Source organism: Adiantum capillus-veneris, chromosome 25 (assembly GCF_014529385.1).
Source record: "Adiantum capillus-veneris isolate H3 chromosome 25, ASM1452938v2, whole genome shotgun sequence".
NCBI lineage: Eukaryota > Viridiplantae > Streptophyta > Polypodiopsida > Polypodiales > Pteridaceae > Adiantum > Adiantum capillus-veneris.
In genome coordinates this window covers 5,243,691-5,266,913 of record NC_140955.1, presented here as the reverse complement: position 1 = coordinate 5,266,913, position 23,223 = coordinate 5,243,691, and the positions used below count along the sequence as shown (strand labels likewise).

General features: G+C 42.5%; 2 protein-coding genes across 2 annotated transcripts in view; one reads left to right on the top strand and one right to left on the bottom strand.

Annotated features, from left to right (window-relative positions):
* Positions 1-17,723, top strand: part of LOC147424355 (uncharacterized) — a 37,407-nt gene extending 19,684 nt beyond the window's left edge. Inside the window, exon 2 of the mRNA XM_086500169.1 lies at positions 16,805-17,723. Coding sequence (XP_086356295.1) covers positions 16,805-16,813 — 9 coding nt within the window. The 3' untranslated portion in view covers positions 16,814-17,723. The remainder of the gene's footprint in view (positions 1-16,804) is intronic.
* LOC147424356 (uncharacterized) lies at positions 6,481-7,760 on the bottom strand. Its single transcript, XM_086499387.1, has 3 exons — positions 6,853-7,760; positions 6,663-6,765; positions 6,481-6,543 (listed from the first exon to the last, which is right to left on the bottom strand). The coding sequence occupies exons 1-3, from the start codon at positions 7,758-7,760 to the stop codon at positions 6,481-6,483; spliced, it is 1,074 nt and encodes a 357-aa protein (XP_086355513.1).
* Positions 17,724-23,223: the final 5,500 nt, after the last annotated feature.

Below are 23,223 nucleotides of genomic sequence, written 5' to 3'. Positions count from 1 at the left end.
GTGCTATGTGTCAGAGCATAAAGGAAAGTGGGAGCAGTATTTGCCATTGGTGGAGTATGCATACAATAATACAATGCATTCATCAACTGGCAAGGCACCCTTTGAGATAGTTGAAGGTGGCAAGAAAGTTCCTCCCATACTGCATACAAAGGACAAGATATTTGAAGCAGACAAGTATGTTCAGGACATGGATGAAATGTACAAGAAGGTCAAAGTGGCCTTAGAAAAGACTCAGGCAAAGCAAAAGAAAGCAGCTGATCGTCACCGTCGTGAAGTGGGATATTCACTTGGTGATTGGGTGCTTTTACGCTTTGAAAAGACAAGGTTAAAGAAGATGAAGGGCAAGGAAAGACTGTTTCCAAAGCTCAGCATGCGTTACTATGGGCCTTTTCAAGTATGCAACATAATGAGTGATGTTGCATATAGGCTGAAATTGCTTGACAGTTGGAAGATTCACAATGCGTTTCATGTGAGTCTTCTCAGACCCTATGTGGGTGATGTGCCAGAAGATATGTCAGTTGAAGATCAGCCGGAAGTCGAGGAACTTGACGAGATCTTGGTCCCTGAACAGATTTTGGCACACAAAGAAAGGAAAGTGAAAGGCAAGGTTGCTAGGCGTTACTTGGTAAAGTTCAGAAACTATCCACCAATGGATGCTAAGTGGATGGAAGAAGGTGAACTTGCAGAGTCACCAATTGTGTTATCACTTTACCTGGAAGCCTTCGATTTGCAACCTACCTTGACCCCTTGAGTTTCAAAGCTACATGGATTGTCAGTGTGACAATGGCTTCTGAAACAAATGATGTACATGGTATTTAAAGTGAGCTCAAATCAAATACCTGTTACATAAATGTTAGAGCTGTACAGATTGTCAGTTTGGCAATTGCTCTTATGGAATGTCCAAAAGTTTGGTTAGTGCTATAGAAGTGAGTATTTCTTGTCAGTTTGTCAAGGATACAATGATTGCTTCTATTGAAGAGTACATGTGTAACTGCATTCTTAAACTGTCGGTTTGGGTATGCTCGAAAGTGTTACGGGATCCAACGTGTACTATAAGACAGTGGCAAAATGTGCAGCTACCATTTTGTCATTGGAAAGTTAGTGACTCAAAGCAATGGCACAGTGCGAAGCTACCACTATGTCATTGGGACAGGGTTCACACGCAGGCAATACATGAGTCGACGAGGTGTTGAATACACCAAGGTTGACAATGAGCATGTATGTGTCGTATATGTGTCGACAGGTGTTGAATACATCAGTGTTGACAGTAAGCATGTACGACATAGATGCAAACGAGGACGTTTGAGATTTCAAGAGGGGGGTATGTCACCAACGTGTGACTACTATCTATCCTTTTTGTTGATTTCTTTCTTATTATCTATTTACTTTCACTTTTTGGAAACACCCCTCGGGAAATCTAACTGCCCTGCATTGCATAGCTAGTGTGGAACTGTCCAGAGGGAGTCCAGGCCTGAGGGCAAGAGAGCACTAAGGTTGGACAAGGACTATGGTTAGCCAAGTGGGGTCATTGACTAGCCAAAGTGGAATCCTTTGCTACAGAGGCTACATTTCAGTTCTGGATGTGGCCGCAGTGTACAAAGAGGGTCGGATGACCTAGAAAGATACAATGGCAGCATCTCCTAAAATTTAGGGAACTGCTATTTTGGGACCTGAAAATGTCTTCGCGTCATTACGTGCAGTTTGACATGGGGATCATTTTGTTACTCTGTGGCCAAGTCAACAGAGGCTGCAGGTGAGATATTTTTAGACCCGAGGGTCTAAAGCGGGAAAATGCACAAATGAGTGACACTTGGCACTCTGAGGCCAGTTTACTACTTATAGAGAAGGCAAAAACGTGATTTATAGCTGGGAGGCTCATTTTGCAAGTCTCTGTCACAGGTTAAGAGCTATGGAGTGCTTGCTTTCCCTCTTATGCACAGTGCGGTGCCAGGAGTGATGCCCTGCACGCTACGCACTGCCCTCTCTCTCCCCTTTGGCAGTATGTTATGCCCCTCTAGTGGGCTCTTCATTTGACCAATGTACAGTTGTGTGGGTTCATGCGCGATTGCCGAGGCAAGAGCCTCTTGCACAGGTACTGGATTAGCTAGCGGCTAATCCCCCCGCAGGTACAGGTGAATTCGGAGAGGTTTCACGCCATAAATCTCGTCCGATTCAAAGGGCAAGTAGCCCTACAAGTGCGGGAGCTCGAGGACTTGCTACGGATGCGACCGGCACGCGAAACGGAGCCCGAAACAGTAAATTACAGCCTGCTGTGTATTTTTGCAGGTTTAGGGTTTTGGCCCTAAACGGACCCTAATACCCCCAGGAGGTTCGGGGACGCAAGGGGACCATTGAACAGGTGATCTGGCGCATTTTCAGGGCTGAAAACAGAGAATTCAGCGTGCTGCAGATTCTCGACAGGTTTTGCAAAGTGCCCGTATGCGTCGGGAAAGTCAGTCAATGCGTGGGAATACTGACTATGAAGGGTTCTAGTACAATTATGCTGCCGAAATCGGGCTGGAACAGTGGAAATTCAGCCGAGTTTGTGCGGGGCAGCTTGTAGGAACCACAGCGTTTATTCCCTCTTTTGAACAATAAAGAAATACCGAAAGGGGCGCCTAAGTTAGGGGCCAATCTGGTGTCCGTCTACTCATACAGGTGCAATCTAACAACCTGTATCCCTCTCCCCTTTGTTGTGTCTTGAAAGTACAGGTAAAATAGACGACTAATAATGGGTGAAAGCTAAATCAAGGTTTAAAGTAAAGTCTACCGCCCTTTTTGGATTGAACAGGCCGGTTTCACCGACCCAGATGTGTAGCAACGTGTCCAACATGTGGCAGCATATGCTTTCTTGGCACATGATACGTGGATGCAAGGCATGATTGCATACATCAGCTTGCAGGTCTGTGCGGCACGGTGTCGCATCCCAGAGAGGAGCTGGTAGGAAGGACGTGCCTCCAGATGTTGGCTGCGGAAGGGTGCCACATTTTTTTACCTGGACGGCTCTAAAATCCCTTTCTCAGAACTATTCCTCTTGGCGCCAGCCTTCCAGCGACACGAGCCCATTGCAATTCAGGTGCGAGAGTCTATCTTCTTCAACTTTCAAGAATCGCTTGTCCATTTCTTTAATAAAACAAGATCAAAGGAGTCCGGGGTGTTCAAGCCGTGTCCGCCCGATAGAATGCCCATTGGCTACGACCATAATCTGGACACTTACGCACCGCCCTCTACAACAAACTGCACCCCTATTTCGAAGATGAGCATGCCTGGAACCGCTTCATTCAGCTCCTCGATGCACTCTAACTTAGTTAGGTTATTCGTATTAATAACCTCCCCTGGTGGGAAATGCATGTTTGTGTCTTTGTGTGTGAAATTTAAAAAATAGCCCTAGTAAGTAAGGAACGGATATTAAAAGAACTCATCTATGATTAATAAGTTTTAGCTACCTTGTTTCCATAAATAAATATTATACCTTATAGTGAATCATAGCCATCACTCTGTCCTTTTGCTAAGTCGTGTGAAGCACTTGTTCATAAGGTCCCATTCACACATGGCCATGGCCATCATGCAGTTGGTCTCATGATGTCCGGGTGGAAACAAAAGTATAGAGTTGGTTGCCTAAGGATCCGATTCACACACCTCTGGAAGCCTTCCAAAAAACAACATTGGCTGTCATTGACACACGCCGGCAACCACAATATGTTATTTCACAAAAAGAACATTACATGGATGTGGGCCACAAAATGGAGAAACGAGAGGAGGGGGGAATCCATCTGAGTGGCCATGTTGGCTAGAGCTCATGATCTATGGGCATGGTGCAACACCAGAAGCTATTTCACAAGAAGGTAGTCGCGAGTCGGCATGCCACACAAGCTTGGGCTCTAGATTGTGTGAACAACTCTATTTTGGGCGATTGATGTGATTGCGCCACATCTGAGCTAGCCGCTCATGTGTGAACGCAGCCTAATTTCAAAAGCACAATAACATTCTTGTACATGGATACATGTATGTGTATGTATCCACATATGTGCATGCATGTGTGTGTGTGTGATATTAATATAACATTTCATATGTTCTTTTCTATTGCTTGGAATCGGTGGTGAATTCATTAGGTAACCCCTATTACTTAATGTTCTTGTTCAATTTGCTCCTATGTTTCACCCTCAAGCACAACGTACATCCTTTGGAGCTTGGTATTGTAAATTGTAATGTTGAAAGGCTCTCCATAGAATACAACAATAAGGGGCATCCATCTTGATAGGTAATAAGACTGCACAATCTGGGACTTGAAAGCACAAAATCATTCTTGTACATGGATTCTATGTGTATATATCCACATATATGTGTGTGTGTGTGTAATAACATTTCATATGTTCTTTTTCTACTACTTGCAATCATGGTTTCCAATGTGAGTTGAAGATCGTTGAAGGTGCCATTGTGTGTCATGCCATTGTGTGCCATTGTGTGCCATTGTGCCATTGTGTGCCATTGAAGATCGTTGAAGGTGCCATTGTGCCATTGTGTGCCATTGTAGCTCCTTCAGTATCATCTTTCCTACTCCTACTATTGTTCTTGTTAAGTTCACTCGTATGTTTCACCCTCAAGCACAACCAACATTGTTTCAACTCTGGTTTTGTAAATTGAAATAATGAAAGACTCTTTAAGGGTGTTCATCTTGAAGGGTAATAATATTGTTCAATCTGAAACCTAAAAATCTGTTTCGAAAGGTACTACTCTTTGTTAATTATCCTCTTCTTGGGAAACATTATATCCTCTTGCATAGCTTGTTGTTCACCTTTATTGTGCAGAGGTTGTGCTTCTTGGGCATTATCTTATTTACGAGATGGATCGGTTGATGGTAATATATCCTATTGTGCACCTTGTGGCTCACCGTCATTTTGTTTCAAGAAGGTGTCTTCATCTTTTTGGGTAGAACGTATTCTTCTATAACTGGAATATGTGACATATCATCTCGAATATCAAGATCTGACAAAAATAATTTGTACTTGCTAGGTTCTGCTTGCACCCTTGAGACTATTAGGTGTTATAGAGCTGACAATCTTCTCGATGGTTTGAAACCGAAATATCATGAGATCAGTACATAGTCTTCCACAAATATTTGTAAAAGAAAGTAAATTATGATTTAAAACCTACCATGCATTATCTTAATTCTCTTTACCTTATCTCGAAATAATGTGTAAGACTCAAAGTATAATTACTTAGCATGGTAGAGCATATGCCATCCACAAGCAAAGGAATCTTGTTGTTTTGGTACCTTATGATTAGATGTAAAAAAATTAACTTAAAATTTTCTTAGTTTACCTCAATGTTAAATGAGGCATGATTAGTAAAATTTTGGATCGATTGAAGAAGCTCCAATGGATATATAAGATTTTTTCAAAATCTAACCAAATGTAGCTCTTTCAAGTTATATGGTGCACTAGAAAATAGAGGCAACAAAGTACTATCATACATGTCTTATGAGCATACATTTGTCTCCTTGGTACATGAAAGCAAAGGAAGCAAAGGATCTTCCACAAATACTACACCTTGACTGGCCACGATATAACCTGTAACCCTTAGTTTCAAAGTTGTAGCCAACAAAAATACATTTTACAGCCTTATCAATTTCCTACAAGGTTGTTGTGACATAAGTACATAAGCTAGGCAAACCAAAAACATGAAAATGAGCAAAAAATGGCCTTTTGTAATGCCAAGCCTCATATGGAGTGATAGATGCAATGCTTTGGTGGGGCACATATTCAGCACAAAGGTAGCACACATGGTAGCCTCAAGCCAAAATGCATGTGGTAAAGCTTGACTTTTGACCATACGTTGTGTTATCTCTATAAGAGACACTACAAGAGGTTGTGTACTCTTGTGACGCTTATAGCGATGGAAATACATTGGGTTCTTTAATCCCCCGGCGTCGCTAAAAGCGTCGCTACTAACGTCGATAAGAAAACGTCACTATACCAGTCGCTAAAGACGTCTTTATAAGCGTCGCTATATAGCGACGCCCATAGCGACGCTACAGGGCCATACATATCGACGGTTATAGCGACGCTGCAGTGCACAATTTAGCGACGCCCATAGCGACGCCCGAGATTAAAATTTTTTGGTGGCAGGGCATTTAACACCCATCAACCATATTGAATGTTTCATTGGTCTATTTACCTTTGAAAAAAAGTACAAAGGTAAATATAGACCCAAAATAGTCAGCCACAAGACAATATAATCATTAACTCCATCATCCATAGTACGTATTGTTTGCAAAATAAAGATACAAAAATGACAAGCGTGAATTGATGGAAGTAAATAAATGACAGTTGTATACAACAGCAAAATCACTTGATTGTTAATCATTGCAAATGTAATAGATACAAACCATTGTCATTATTTAAAAAATATACATGGTTTTCAAAAATAGATAGTTACATGGTCTCATGATACATAAGCTAGGACAAAAAGAAACTAATGCTATCTAGCTATGGCTAAACTGATGCGTTTAATCATACGTCTCATCGCGTCCAAGTGGCGTATCTATCGGATTTTGTAAAAAAAAACAATAAGATAGCTTTTTGTAAGTATAATTAAACATATAGCGAGCGACGTTTATAAAACAATACAATAAATAGAAAAGAATAAACCCTAATACTAACCATACCGCCGCGAGAAGTCAGGATGTCTATAAGGGCGTTTAAGCCCTTCTTGCCTGCGTACTCATACTCGTACGGAGTGGGATCACGTCTTGTAAACGACCAGTGTCAAAACATACAAAGAATCCATTATGTTAGAATTTCAAATCCCGTAAACCCTAAACTATAGAACATAGATACGAAAACACTTACAAAATCGGCCTCAAATGATGCCCATCCGTCGCTCCCCAAGTGGTGCAAGCTCCCTGCCTCTACTCGCGCTCTGGCTGCCTCCTTTTTTTGCTTCCACTTGTCGGGATTCTCGCGCGCTTCTTTCTTCGCATGCTTCCAATCTTCTTTGGCCAGCCAATCTGGTCTGTTCCATCCATGCTTGATTGCTTTTTGCACTTCGGAACGCTTATGCTTGCAATATTCCCGCATTCGAACCTTCATCACATCTTCATTGAAGCGATCATCCCGTGTTGAAACAGAAAACTCGTCATGAAGCATGCTGATGACTCTGCCTTTTAATTCTTTCGGTATTTCACTCCAGGTGTTTAGTATGTAGTGTCTAAACACCTGAAAGCAAAGACCGCGCATGCACGAAACCACCTTTTTGTCGTCATCATCCAAGATGATGCCGCCGCTGAAGTCGACGGAGTAAGGCAAGCCCTCTCGCCGCTGACGCGTGAACCTGGGTGTCTCGACAAGGGTCTCTAGCGGCGTGTCAACGGGGGTACGGATGCTAGGTGTCTCCACTGGAGTCTGGCGAGGAGTGTCCATTGGAGCGACTCTTGGAGGAGTAGCTAGTGGTGTGTAGTTGTGGGGAACGGCACTCAGCCGCACAAAACCTGGTGTCGATGGCGATGCCATGGCTGGTGTCGGGATGGGCAAAGAAGGGGAGGGTAAAGAGCCTCGTCGAACACGAGGCGGTGTCGAAGCATCGGTGGCGCCACCCCCACAACAACCGCCACCGCCACTGTCACCGCCACCACTAGAGCTCCGGTGCCTAGACGAGTGTGAAGATCGTCTCGTAGACACCGAAGCTTCGGAGCGCGCTGAGGACTCCGAAACAGAGGAAGATGCCGAAGTAAGTGAGTTCCGCCACCACAGGATCTGCATCAGAGGACCGTCGTCGACTAGACTGTTCAAATTTTTCCATGATTCCACAATCTTGAGTAAAACGTTTTTTGTTGATCCGTTCCACCCTAAACTGTCGACCTTTACACTATGCTGCTGTGTATGGCTTATACTACAACCAACAAAGATTATGAGTGGCCGTTCAAACATCTAGAAAGTTACTAGACGTACATTGCAAACTTACCTTGGTCGTGCAACCCCTAGAGTACTCCCACTCTTCCTCAGTCACTTCTTCACCGCACTGTTGTGCGCTTTTCAGTTGGTTGTGCAACCATCTTAAGCTCATGAATGTTGGTAGGCTCTCCAGACCCGTCGGATAGTGCATCGGTGGTCGTCTTCCCCGTCTCCACTCAATTCTTGCCCTTTGTCGCTCTTGCTTTGCATCCTCATATTGTGAGATCTACTTCTGCATGGCTGGATTGTGAAGCATGCAAAATCGGTTGATTTTAGCCTCTAGATCTTCCGTCATCTTCTTCTCAACACCGAGATTGCACATGGCAATTCCAGATATGCACTCATCATCTATGGTTTGCCATAGCGTGTCCCGAGCTTTATCAAATCCATCTAGCCACTCTCCAATGTACACTAGGGACTCTGATACTAGCCAACCTTCTGCCATGCTACCCTCCGGACGTGCCTTCTGACGCACATATCCCTTCAGCGTTTTCATTAAACGTTCTAAAAAGAACATCCATCTGGAATGTACTGTGCTGGCTATTTCCACCTCATCAATTATGTGAACAAGAAGATGCACTTGAATGGTTAGCATGGTAGTAGGAAAATGTTTCTCAAACATACACACAACCTCCGCAGCGTTTAGTTTGGCGAATGGTATGGAGTCTACGTTGATCTCTTTTTGTGAGATCCATTGTACCAACTTCGCAAGTTTGTAGATTGTGTTACGGATGTCAAGAGACAGACATCCCTCAATGGAAACCGGTAAAATAAACTGCAAAACACGTGCAGCAATGATATTAAAGTACGTCCACACACGAATTTGTTACACAATTCTCACTATGATATACTCCACTATGAACATACCTGACACATTTCATGCCAGTCGTGTGACTTCAAACCGGTAAGCTTTCCTTCTTTAGTAAAACACGTTCAGAGCGAGTGCATTACGTCAGTGGGGGTCCGCAAAGATCGAATGGTCTCTTTTACTTTGCGTTCTTTGGCTCCTGTGAAAATCCATGGTACTTTAGGGAGTTTTATCGATCCATCGGACCCTGTTTGCGGCCAATATTACTCCATACGATCCACATTTCTAAGATCAACTCTGGCTCCCAAAGTATCTTTCTTGCCGGTCAGATGGTCCCATAGTAGATTACCCACATTCTTGAATATGTGCATTGGATCGAGCAAGTGATTGATCATGAGTCGGGGCCAATATGGTAACTCGTACCATATAGATAGTCTCCTCATCCCTGGGGGCAATCCGTCATCACACATCTCCTTCTGCTCTAACCATGCTTGTGCAGACATCCTCGGTGGCTCTCTTCCCAAAAAGCCGTCGCGTAACACATGATTCTCTGGAAAATACGCTTGATGACCTTCGTAGATTTGCTTCTTCAGTGAGGGCGCCCTACGTGCATTCAGTCTAGGTCCACATGTGACACATGCTCTGTATCCGCTTGTTTGAAGCCCTGCATGTATACACATGATAATAGATCAACTTGAGAAAAAGCAAGATTTACAGTGTCTGAGTGAGGAGTGTAAATAGATCACCTGAGCATTCTGTTAGTCCGGGATAGACATGCATGGTCCACATTAGAATGTCTATGATCAAAGCATTCCGTCGACCTGTGTGTCAGCTCATATCCACCACCTCTATGCCAATCCACAATTATTGTAGCTCTTCCAATAGTGGACGAAGATACACATCCATATTCTTTACTTTATATCGCCCCGGCACAATCAAGCTTAGCCATAGGTGCCCCTTCTTCGTAGTCAACCACAGGGGAATGTTGTAGTTGACGATGACAACGGGCCATACACTGTAAGATGTTGATCTTTGACCAAATGGATTTATGCCATCCATAGCCAGGTCTAAGCGCAAATTTCGAGCTTCCCTGGCTAAATCCGTCCATGTTCCATCTATATGTTTCCAGGCTGCACAATCTGCAGGAATCCGTAGCACACCATCCGAAGATTTATTCTCCTCATGCCATGATGCTAGGACGGCCATGGACTTACATTCTAAGAAATGCTTGATGCGAGGAAGCAGAGGAAAATGTCGCAAAACCTTTTGTGGAATTTTTGTTCCGTGGAGATCTACTCGATATCTTTCGGAATCACATTTCGGACACTTCTCCATGTCTATGTATTCCCCTCTGAAAAGAATGCAGTCATTAGGACAAGCGTGGATCGAATTATAATCTATCCCCAAGTTTCGCAAAATCTTTTTTGCTTCCTCTCGAGAATCTGGCATCACATTATCAACTGGTAGTATGTGCTCTTTGAGCAATCTACACAACATAAAAATACGGTACAATTGTGTAAAAATCTATCAGATCATTATATATTTAGAGTTTTATTAAAGTAAACTAATTATTGTAATAGATCACCTGAAAAGCGCTGTGACGCTAGTATCACTCCATCCAAACTTTGTCTGCATGTTGAGAAGAACCAGGAGCGCTTTCAATCTAGACACACGTGCTCCATTATACAATGGCGTATCGGCTTCACTTTTCATATCATCATAGACAAGCCTTTTTGAATCCATGATCGTCTCGATCATTTCATCAATTTCGGGCTCAAACATTGCCTCGTTGGGAATGTGGTCTGCATGATCATCCCCCGAGCTGTCAGAGGCTACATGTTGTGGCCTCACATACGCTACTTGACCAAAGCGCCTGCGAACACGTCTATTGGGTTGCAAGATTGCTGCCTGTTGGCCAGCGTAAGAGTCCGACGAGTTATAATTGGCAACAAATCGATCTATAATAGATGGATCGAACTCGCCAAATTCGCGAACGTGCTGCAAAGAAACGCGTCTTGTCCGTCGCACAGTATGCTTGCAATGGTTACAGGGACATACGATCCTCGTTGAGAAATAGGTGTTTCGGTTGGACGGCCCCACATCCTCGTCACTACTCATAATGAGGGAAAAAATCTTATAACCTGAACAACAAATTTAATCTTCTATTGACGTTCTTCGTCTTTTATCTCTCTCTCTCTCTCTCTTTGTTCACAGTGTAAACTACCTCACATTCTCTAGTCATGTCCAATCTCCGCACACCTCGGTCTAGAGGTGCACGGAGATCAGAACCACCGGGTTATAATCTCGTCGTTATTGGTCAATGCCTATATCTGTGGGTACAAGAAATCTACACACACGTCTACATGATACTGCATGTAGTGGACAAAACCCCTTTGCCTCTTCTCTAGCTGTAGCATTTCACAGCATCTTAACATCTTTTCATAGTAGATCTTTGTTTGTAGCATCCAGGTACGTCATTCTTGCAGTGTAGCTGGTGTCTGCTCAAGGCACTTAATTCTTATTCTAGATTTGACGGGATGTGGTGTGTGTGTGTGTGTGTGTGTGACCCTTGGAATTGCTGGTCTGCATGGACCGTCGAGGCTGTGAGCGCAAGAAATTTTCTCGCCATTTCTTCTAACTTTATCTTAAACGATTTCCTCGTCATTTCTTCTAACCTTAATTAGATAACCTAAATCTAATTTAATATAACAAATATAAACCTAAATCTAATCTAATATAACGTAAATCTAAATCTAACGTAAATAAACCTAAATCTAATCAAACGTAAATCTAACTAAAAATGAACCTAAATCTAATCTAATCTAATTTAAATAAACGTAAATCTAATTTAATGTAATTAAGTCTACTAAAACCCTAATCTTTAACGTCTTTTGGGATAGTTTTCTACGGCGTTCAAACTCTCTTCTTCTTGTGTGTGTGTGTGGGTGTGTATGCCAATAAAAAGAGAAAAATGGTATAACCTTTCTATCACTCAAGTGTGGTAGATTGGTTATGCCATTTTCCTTTTGAATAATAAGTCTTGGTTTCAACTCCTCGTCGGCTAGATTTTTAGGTCTCTTTAATTAGTTTCCTACGACGTTAAATTAAATTCTCTTCTTCTCAGGTGTGTGTGCACGCCAATAAAAATAGGAGAAAAATGGTATAACTATTCTATCACCGAAGTGTGATAGATTGGTTATGCCATTTTCCTTATGAATAACATGTCTTGAGTTCAACTCTTGTCGACTAGATCTTTAAGGTCTCTTGGGATACTTTCCTACGATGTTAAAACTCTCTTCTTCTTCTTTTATCTCTCTCTTTCTCTCTTTTCCTCTCTGAATGTGTGTGCATTCTTTGATTATGCATGTGTGTGTGCGTTTTTTTGGTTTATGCATGCTCTCTCTCTCTCTCTCTCTCTCTCTCTCTCTCTCTCTCTCTTTTCCTCTCTCAATGTGTGTGCTTTCTTTGATTATGCATGTGTGTGCGCATTTCTCTCTCGTTCTATCTTTCTCTCTCTCTCTCAAAAACACAATGTGTGTGTGTGTGTGTGTGTGTGAGTGAAAGAGAGGGAGAGAGAAAGAAGGGAAGGGACCATGAGAGTAAGGAGAGGGAAGGAGCATACCTGGCTCTCCTTCCTCTCCTCGTGTGTGTGTGTGTGAGAGAGAGAGAGAGAGAGAGAGAGAGAGAGAGAGAGAGAGAAGGAGAGAGAAAGAGGGGAAGGGAACATGAGAGTGAGGAGAGGGAAGGAGCATACCTGGCTCTCCTTCCTCTCCTCGTGTGTGTGTGTGTGTGTGTGTGGAGAAGAAAGAGAGAGAGAGAGAGAGAGGGAGAGCGTTACCTTGCTTGCTTGAGTGCGCGTCGAAAACTCAGATATGAGATCTGAGTTTTCGGACGCCCTCGGTTATTTTTTTTACCCTGCCGGCGTCGCTATGTCAAGAGTAACATAGCGACGGTCATAGCGACGCCGTGCATTTTCATATTTGAGCGTCGCAGTATGAGCGTCGCTAATGATAAGCATGGCTTGTAGTGAGATATTTCTTTTCTCTCAACAATACTATTTTAGAGAGGAGTGTAAGACACTAACATTGGTGATTTATCCCACATTCAACCAAAAATGCATTAAATTTTTAAGACATATATGTTCCCCCCTCGATGAGAATAGAGGGTCCCCACTTTACCTCTGATAAATTCTATCACGTAAGCTGTAACGCCTATGACGAACGACAACCAGATGGCTGAGGCCATGGTCGATGCGCCACGACAGGGGCCATCTGGGGTTCAGAGGGAGAGGACGCCCATGCTAGAGTGCATGGGCGTCTGAGCTAGTATGGACGGCATGCTACACACACATATAGCCCGGGAATGGGGAGGAGCTCCCCATTCTCCTCTATGGATGGGTGGAGAGCCAATGGTCATCCCCTCCTTGTGTAGTTGCCCGTAGAGGCACTACAACATTGTAACATTGGTATCAGAGCCGAGGTTGACATCGGGCGTGTGAAGCGGGCCCGGTGGACCTTAGTCACTTGAAGATTGGATTATTTTTCAATTCTTTTAATGAAGTGGATAAGACGTTGTGTGACGGGCACTAAGCTTATACAGATGAAGAGTGAGGAAGAAGAATCATAGAGAAGCTTTGCTCTGGCTTACACACACACACCCTCTCTCAAGATCACACACACCCTCTCAACCATACTCTCTTCTCTCTCTATCCACTACTCTTGCACGGCATGCTTTCTTAAAGACCTAAAGCCGCCGAGCTTTAGGGGTGAGGAGCAAGAATGGAACAAGGACTCTGTGAACATGTTCTTGGCCAAGTGGTTTGATTTGCATGTGCTGTGACAATAGCCTAGTCACGTGCAGCCCGTAGAGACTAGCCTCTTGTTAATGGCAAGGCCTACAAGTGGTGGATGAGTTTGACCCCTCGTCCTGCCACTTGGATGGAATTCAAAGCGATGTTTTGCAAAGAATTTCTGCCAGCTAATGAGGCGGAGAGAAGCTAGGAGTTGTGGGATAAATGTTTAATAGAGAAAAAATCCCTAACTCAGTACATCTCTGACTATAGGGAGATCGTACTCAAGCTCAAAGGAATCGATGCATTCTAGAAACTACGGGGCTTCAAGAGAGGCCTCATAGACGATTACCTTGAGTACGTAGAGCCGTTAATGCCTAAAGATCTATTTGAGGCCATTCAATATGCACATATATACAATGACATCAAGCGCCGTGGTGTGCAAGATGGGATACAGCAAAGGGTCAGGTTTTAAAAGAAAAGAGCGTTGTAGTGAACAGCCAGGGGAAAGGATAGACAAGGGAATCAAGGCGGTCATTGGTCTAAAAAACCACGACCTTTTAAAAAAAAGAGAGTTGGAAAACCATAAAAAGGAGTAGTACGCTAAAGCATGTAAGGAAAATCGTTGCTTTAGTTGTAACAAAGTGGGAAACACTAGTCCAAAGTTCAAAGCTAGCATGAGTAGCAGCAAGCCCAAGAGAGATGGCAAATCCTCTAGGCAATTGCATACGGTGCAGAGGCTTCCTCTCAGTTCCGTAGAGTTCAGAGAGGTGATCGTGTGTCATTGCGACAAATGTCATGTTTGTTCAGTGACACGACGATGTGGCAGTGGAGAGTAGGTCCCCACAACATGGTGTGCATGTATGGTACCATAGGTGGCCGTAGAGTCACTATCTTTATAGACGATGGGGCTAGTCACAACTTCTTGAACTACTCGTTAGTCAAGAAGTTAGGCTTGACTGAGACGTAGAGTGAACATGAGTATACTGTTGGCCTGGCCAACGGTTATGACAAGACGGTATGGAATACCATAGTCTTGGGAGTCCCTTTGAGGATCCAGGCCTATCAGGCACCACAAATTTTAGAGCAGACGTATATCTAGGTAGGGAATGGCTGTATAGCCTTGGTCCTAGCCTAGTGCGGAGTTATTTGCACAATACACTACAATTTGAGCATGGAGGAAGGGTCATCACCCTCCAGTGCAACCGTAGTGTCCCCTCTACACCACTTATCTCTTCCATGGAGTTGTGTCGCTCGGTCCGTAGAGGCTAGATAGCAGAGGTATATGCTTGTTACCCTCATTTAAATTCTGTTTCCATAGATGAAATCAATAAAAATGTTTTCGTAGTTGAAGCTGTAAATGATGTTTGCATAGACAAACAACATAAAAAGGATATCCTTGGACGAGACCCACTGTTTGAAAACCCTATTTGGCATGCATGCGATTCAAAACATAAAAAATCCAAGGCAACAAAGACCCTTAAGAAAAAGTATGTAGATGATTTAAGAAATTCATTAGAGGAATTTTAGGATGTATTTTTTGAAGCATTACCATCAAGATAAGTGGATCACAGCATCGAAGTTATGACAGGGTCAAAACCTATAAGCAAGCATGTTTATAGACTTAGCCACTTCGAGGCACAGGAGGTGGAAAAACAACTAAATGAATATTTGGACAAAGGTTTTATTAGGCCTAGTTCAAGTCCATGGGCATCACCCATTCTTCTGGTAAAGAAGAAAGATGGATCTATGCGTATGTGTGTAGATTATAGAGCTCTTAATCAAATCACGATTAAGAACGAATACCCAATGCCGCGTATGGACGAGCTATTTGATCAGCTCTTTGGGTCAAAAGTATTTTCCAATATTGACTTGAGATCAGGGTATCATCATGTTAGAATCAAGTTAGAAGGTGTTGTGAAGACAACATTTAGGACCCGTTTTGGGCATTTTTAGTTTTTGGTTATGCCATTTGGACTAACCAATACTCTAGCGACATTTATGATGCTGATGGACAATGTATTACGTCCATATCAAGGAAAATTCATAGTAGTTTTCCTAGATGACATTCTAGTGTACAGTAAGACACATAAAGAACACTTAGAGCATTTTCGATTGGTGTCCAAGCTGTTTGCAAAAGAAACAAAGTGTGATTTCTTTGAAAAAGAAATACATTATCTGGGCCACATTATATCCGCCGAAGGTACGTGGATGGAGCCAGATAAAGTGGAGGCTATTATTAAATGGCCAGCGCCAAAGAATCTCGAGGCACTGCAGATTTTTCTTGGCATGTTAGGTTTTTTCCGACAATATGTAAAGGACTACGTGAAGATCGTAGTCCCGTTGACGGACCTGCTGAGGTCTAAAACTAAAAATATAGGTTGGGGGGAATCCCAACAAAGGAGCTTTGAAAAGGTTAAGGTGGCTATATTAGCCACACCTGTTTTAACGATCGTTGATCTGAACGAGCAATGGACTAGCCATGAACTATCTTCTCGGGTAGATGAACCAGAACAACTAGCCTTGAAACATGACTATTGGTTCTAGCTGGCATGTACACTGAAAAACATCGCCGTAAACATTGGCATGAAAACATCAAGACACAAAGATTCACGGAAGGAGACTTAGTGCTCATGTACACTTTGAAAAAACACAAGCGTAAGCTCAAAAAGAGAGGATTATGCTCGTTAATCATTAACCAACTCTCTAGAAGTGGTGCAGTCCACTTAGAAACGCTTGAGGGAGCACATATGTCAAACTTCATAAATGGAAGTCGTCTCAAACGTTATGAAGGACCAATGACAGATGAAATGCTACAACAACTTCATCAGCCAAAGACATACAAGGAACGTTACCGACGACCTAAAGAACAAGCTCAGCTAGAAGCACAAGAACGACAAAAGTGCATGCGACAACATAGGCAACCACGGATTTTAAGTGTCTTATGCACATAAGAGGGAAGTAATGAACCAGAGTTCATACCATCATTCATGCTTCACCTCCAACTTGTCACGGCGAGTCAGGTACAATGGAATACTGCTTTAATTGATTCAGGAGCAGACTGTAATGTTCTATCTTTTGAGACATGGGAGTCATTAGGCAAACTAGCCTTAGAACAATGTCAGATCTCTTTTAAAAGCTTTTTAGGCACTCACACTTCAAGCTATGGTAAAATTTTCCTAAATACTAGGGTACAAACAGAAGCCATGCATGTAACTTTTTACGTGGCTAACAAGGATCATAAGGATTTTGCAGTTTTGCTAGGGCGATCATGGATGAGCTCAACCAGCTGCCAAATCAACTTGAAAACCCGAGGCTACACGCTTGAGGTAAACTGTGTAAACCTTGCAGGTAAAAGCGCTAAAATGGAGGACAAACTAGAGCCCAACACTTCTACATTTTCTCCAACTACAACCTACCATAGCCTTCTTGTATCCATGACATGTTTTCAGACTCTCATATGTATTGCTGGTGCTGGCTTTGTCACGGGGGAGTCACAACCACTTCAGTGCTGGGTACCCAAAGCAGCTTATCAACAACTCCCGACCACTCTACTCCAAACTACCAAAGTCAGACAAAGTCATCACTCAAGCAGGCCAATGAAACAAAACCATACTTTGAAATGGCTTCCATAGAATAGACCAAAAGCGGCAAAAGCACCACCCACTGAGCCACTCCAATTTTCTTTACGCCACTTACATATCCAACAGAGATGGGTTCCCAAAGCTACAGTTCAGGCTCAAGGATACTACGAGGCAACAACCAAATATGGATCTCAAAATTTCCTCACACAAGACCAAGAATCCCACCAACTCCATTCATTGCGGTTCACCGAGATTCCAAGTTCTCTTTTAGCAAATCAATTGCCAAACATAAACTATAGAGAATTCAACACCAACGGATAGTGAAGGCAGACCTCAACAAGAAAAAATATAAATTTTCTAAAGTTGCAGCCTCGGTGCAATACCAACCTCTGAGGAACAAGGACCAACCATCTACATCCCAAAGCTCTTCTAGTCCAACGAAAGCGCTATTGTTGCAGCAGCTGGTATATCATTCACTACCTCTCGAGGAAGTCATCTACCTCTTCACTGAACAGGAGCACTTTATAGAAAAATGTCAGAGTTAGGCTCTTGCCAGCCAAAATGCGCTGCCAGGTTACCCTTCCCTTTAATATTTTCATGTATCATGCACGTAATATGCCATTGTGCTTTAAGTCTACATCACTGCACTTACACACAAATAGCCCAATCCCTTATACAACTATTATGAGCCTAAGAATGCTCTAATCCCTACACTAATGTCTCAATCAATAACCACAGAAACCTCTACATCAAATGCCACTCAATGCTAGTGGTTGACCACTAAACTTGAGTACCTTTAGGCTTCTCGCATAGCGCACATTTCTTACCCATGCATAATCTGAACATGCATATATAGAGCCAATTTGGGCCATGCATTAGAAACCTTTCCTTTCCTAGACACCCAAACACGTGCTCAAGAGTGCACAAGCAACAGGCAGGGGGGAGAAGGGCAAGCCAAAACAAACAGATCGGGATGCACAAGAATATAACTCTAAGTCAGTTGGTATTGACAAAATACAAATCTACAAACAACTGAGATATGAAGAAGAGGAAGTAAAACCATGAATATGCTGAAAAGGACAAGAAGATCAATCAGTGCCCAAAGAGAGGACAAAACAACTAAGTTGGAGCAGTCATGTTCACAATTCAAGTGTAGTAGAAAATTAAATTTGAAAAACCAACATCATAGGAATGCTTAAAATGATGAGAAGAATCATCCTAGCATGTCAAAACTTAGAAACAGTCAAGGATTGAGTAGTCGTGTTTACGCCAGTCGGGTTCACAAACTAGAGCATACCAGACACTTTTTGACAAAACTAACATGATGAGCTTGAAGAGCATTGCCAAAGGAACAAGAGTGTCCACTCAAATCTCAAAAAGATTGAAGATGAATTTTTGAGAAGACGGGTTCACGCTTAAGGTATATTGGAAATACCATTTTCAAAATCTAAGATGGTGGGAATGCTCAAAAAGATGAGGAGAATCAGCTTGGCACATCAAAAATAAAAAAACATTCATATTTGAGCAGTCGGGTTCACAAGAAGTCGGGTTCACGCAGACAAAAAAGTAAAAAAATTGACCTAAAAAGTCTTCTAACTTTGTGAGTGAGGTGAAGAGGAGTGAGAGCTTTGCAAGAGTGGACTTCCCCGCACTTCGTGCATGCTGTACGACACCCACGATCAACTATCTTGTTATCGGATGCTCACATAACGATCATGGTAGGTGCATCTACCTTTTGACATACACACATCGCGCCTTCGTGCGCCCCGGTTTTAGCTTAGGTATAGGAACTCGGGGGATGTGAGCCGAGCTATATGCTCCACCACATTTCGCCATAGCTATAGTGCTGCGGAAACATTATCGAAATTTATGCGGCCGTCAGACACGCTAGGGGCATGGGAAGAGTGCAGATTCATTGAGCATGACCACAATATGCAAGCAACAGAAGGAGATCGCCCAGTCACCACCAACATTATTATGATAATTTCCATATCGGTCTCTTGGTATAAGAATTGACCTATATTCTTGACCTAGCACGGAAAGACCCCTCTCAAAACAATGTGGACCACTTAGGCACTCTCAACTCTCCACAAAATGCATTATGGCTCAACCAAAACAATTCCAAGAACCTATGGGCCAATCATCATTCTCAAGCTCAATGGTTTCCTCGAACCATTGTAGAAACAAGAGTTTTCTATCAACAAATGGCCACTTTTCATCATGCACGAGTCAATCTTTTAGTTGAGGCACTTCAAAATAACGGTGTACCTGCTTGGCTAAAAGTCGAGATTGTCACCAATCTTCCCCGTTTGGTTAGCCTGGAGGACCCCAAATTCCTCCATTAATTCTTCTCAAATAAATAAATAAATAAATAAATAAATAAATAAATAAATAAATAAATAAATAAATATATATATATATACACACACACACACACACACACACACACTTCACTTTTGACGACACTTTTTGGCGGCTTCTCCACCTCCTTTTTTGGACGTCGATTGTCAAAAATTTAGCAACTTTTTGTATGAAGGCAGGGGAGCTTCAACTTTTCTTTTACTTCAGCGAAACCTTTTGCCAAAGAAATCCCTGCGATATACACTACGGAATCCCAAACTCTTGAATAGATTGCGACCACAGAGGCCTTTGCGAGGACGCAGTACGAGGCAGGGGAGAGTGATCCGACGTGGATCTGACACTACAAAGAACATAAGCTTATCTGGGGAGCTAGCCCGTTGAACAACACATGTAACATTTTTTGGCAATATTTTAGTTTAACCGAATGGGCTCATATGAGTTCCAAGATGTATCATCATTTTTAGCCCTCCATTTAAGTTTTAGCCAAATAATGGCCAGGCACTTAATGTGAATAGGAAATAAGGTTTAGGGGAAAAAGGGGAAGAATCACTAGTTTTGGACATCATTTTGGAGAACACTGACATTACACCATGATACACACTTAATAATGGAATCATTGGTACTAAGTATTTGAATTACAAAATTATGAACCACCAAAGGGTATATGTTCATATGGACAAAATGAACAAAAGTGTAAACTTTTGTGGAGTAATCAACCATGAAACTCCACTTTTCTTTTTGCCTGAGAGGATTATGGATCCTCAAAGACCCTTTTTCTTTTGTGTTCAAGAGGGGTGAAGTCAGTTCAGGAGGGGGTGGTGGTGACTTGGGCTCCTCAGGGCTTGGCACGGGGGACTTGGCAGGGGTTGGTGCTTTGGGCTCTTGAGTAGTGGTTGGCTTGGGTGACTTGGCAACCTTCTTTGGCAACATGAATGGTAGCTTGAAAGGTGAGCTAGGTGCCTCTACCTCTCCCTTACTCTTCTTAGCTGGACAATGCTTTTGAACCTTGAATTTAAATGGTGAGTGGAATGGATGACCCTTTGTATATACTTTTCTTTTTGCAGGGCTCTTCTTGGTGGGTCTCTTCCTCTTGGCATCTGCTTTTCTTTTTGTAGGGCTCTTCTTCTTGGTGGGGCTCTTCTTTGTATGGTTTTCTTTGTAGGACTCTTCTTTGTATGAATCTTCTTTGCAGGACTCTTCTTCTTGTGATCCCTTTTCTTTGCATCCAAACCCTTGGTGGCTCTACCTTTATTTGGTGGTAAAGGAGACTCTATTTCATCTGTAGTTGGTATCATACGAGAGTCTGGATCATTTGGGTTTATTGATCTTTTCAAAACCACAAAAACAGCCTTCTCTCTCACCCACGTGACCCAAGACTCTGGATATTCATGCAACTACAACAAATAGAAAAAGAAAATAAAGGACATGAGTACATACATAGTTAGGAAGTCAAAAAAAATCAATGGCACATGCGATACACACTTACAGTGAGTGTAGTCATCCTGCACCTTGACTCAAGATATCTCCATGCATTGGCAAGCACCCTCCATCCACAAGATGTTGAGTCTGTTTGTAAAGGCACTTTTTGATTGTAGTACTTGAAACCTTCTATATTGTAATCATTATTTGTGGTACTCATGTGACCAATGATAAGTTTGGCAGCACTGCAAGAAGACATCAATGAAAAAGCTACTAATAGAAAAACAATGGGCCATCAAGCATACATCTTACTTTATAATTACAGTTTACTTCTTCCATGCATACTTGACAATGAATTCATAAATATAATATCTTTATCCAAAAGATTGAATATAATAAGACTCCAATGTCCTCTACAAAAAATAACCATTAGCTAGGAATACTACAGATTATTATAAATTGTTAGGATTTAAGATTTACCCTTTAACATAGGGGTATATTATGTAATTGCAGGTCAGCATGTCAAAATCTTCAAAAAAACTTGAAAGTCTTCCTTGCTTGTTAAATAGATGTTGTGTCACTAGAGGATCAAGTATGGAAATTTGCATAGCTATATCCTCTAGAAGATCTCTCATAAGACACCTGAAAAAGAAAAAACATCCCCCAATCATGCCCTTGTAGGTGCACATGCACTAATTAGCAAAGGGGAAACACATACCTGAGACAGATAAAGAGCACAGTGTCTCCAAGCTCAATGTTGGGGTTTACAAGCATACTTGTGTCTTGAGGGAATATGTCACAGTACACCTCATTATCCCCACACATGGAGACATCCACAACCATTTGGCCAATCACTTTTTCATAAAAGAGAGAGTTGGATGCTCTTAAAATTTCTACTTGCTCTGTAAGGATAGCATCCTCTGACATCATGTCTTGCTCCATCTCAACCTCCTTGCCTGCTTTGATATCCTGGGCCTTTCTTGTCTCATATTGATGTGTAACATCTTCAATGACAACCCCTGAATTCTTCTGCTATCTGGAAGGGGGGATATTTAAGATTTGGAAGGCCCTAAGATTCTCAATAGGAATAAGCTCAAGAGCCTTATCAAACTTGTACCTCAGCCTTGAGACAAGCACAAAATCTTTGCGCAAATGCAGCTGCAATGTGGCTATCATTCATAAAGTCTATAAGGAAATCCTCAGCGGCCTCTTGAAGGCACATCAAGGCTTGAGATTTCCACCTTACTGAAACAAAGGTTTTGATATTCATCATGCTCACAAGTCTATCTGAAATTTCTTTGACAACTCTCATGAAGGGTAGCTTTGGAATAAGAACACAAGTAGACTTCTGTGCTTTCCTTATCTCCCTTAGGGATTGGACTTGATAATTCAATCTCTTCCTAGCAGTAGCCCTCTGGCGAGGTTGTGTAGGTGGTTTCTCTTCTTTCTTCTCAACTAATTCTTCCTGGTCACCATCATCATCTTTCTCTGAATCTTTTGGAGCTTGATAAACTTTTCTTGCTGTTTGCTTTGTCCTTGCCATTTGATGGTTGGAAAGTGTTTTCCAATGCCACAAAATTAGACAACACAAGGCACGCTATCGCATCGCGAGGAAGGCTCAAAAATTACCGCAGGACGCGATAGGTCATCCTCCCACAATGTGGAATTACCCCCTATCACGTCGTAAGGAATGCTGAAGAAATAACATGAAGGACACGATAGGACGTCCTCCCACAATGTGGAAGTACCCCCTATCGCGTCATAAGGAATGCTGAAGAAATTGTTGGAATTAGGGTTGCATAGAAACACACACAGCTTGGAGAAGACGAAGGAAGCTCAAGGCACACAATAGAGAGTGTGTTACTTAATGTGCAATGGAAAGATAGATAGCCCTAGAGCGATGGACGTATATACAATGCACGGGGGAAAAAACCTCCTAAAGAGGGAAAAAATGCCCCGGCGGTCCTAGTGTGTTCACACACATCACCACTACATGTATATGGTAAAATATCCCCCCTGGAGTGATGCGGTGAACGAGAGCTAGCACATGAGTAAAGGGAAGTGCCATGCCCTGAGGACAGGATCAGTCCACAAAGGGGAGTAAGCCCAAAGCTTTGCAGAAAGCTTCAAGCTTCTCACGAGACAATTCCTTTGTGAAAAGATCTGCAAGGTTGTCCTGTGTTGGCACATAAGCCAAGTTGACCTCTCCTGCTGAGAGCCTCTCCTTGACATAGTGGTAATGCACCTCAATGTGCTTTGTGCAAGCATGAAAAACTGGGTTCCTCGCATCTGCGAATGCGCTCTGACTGT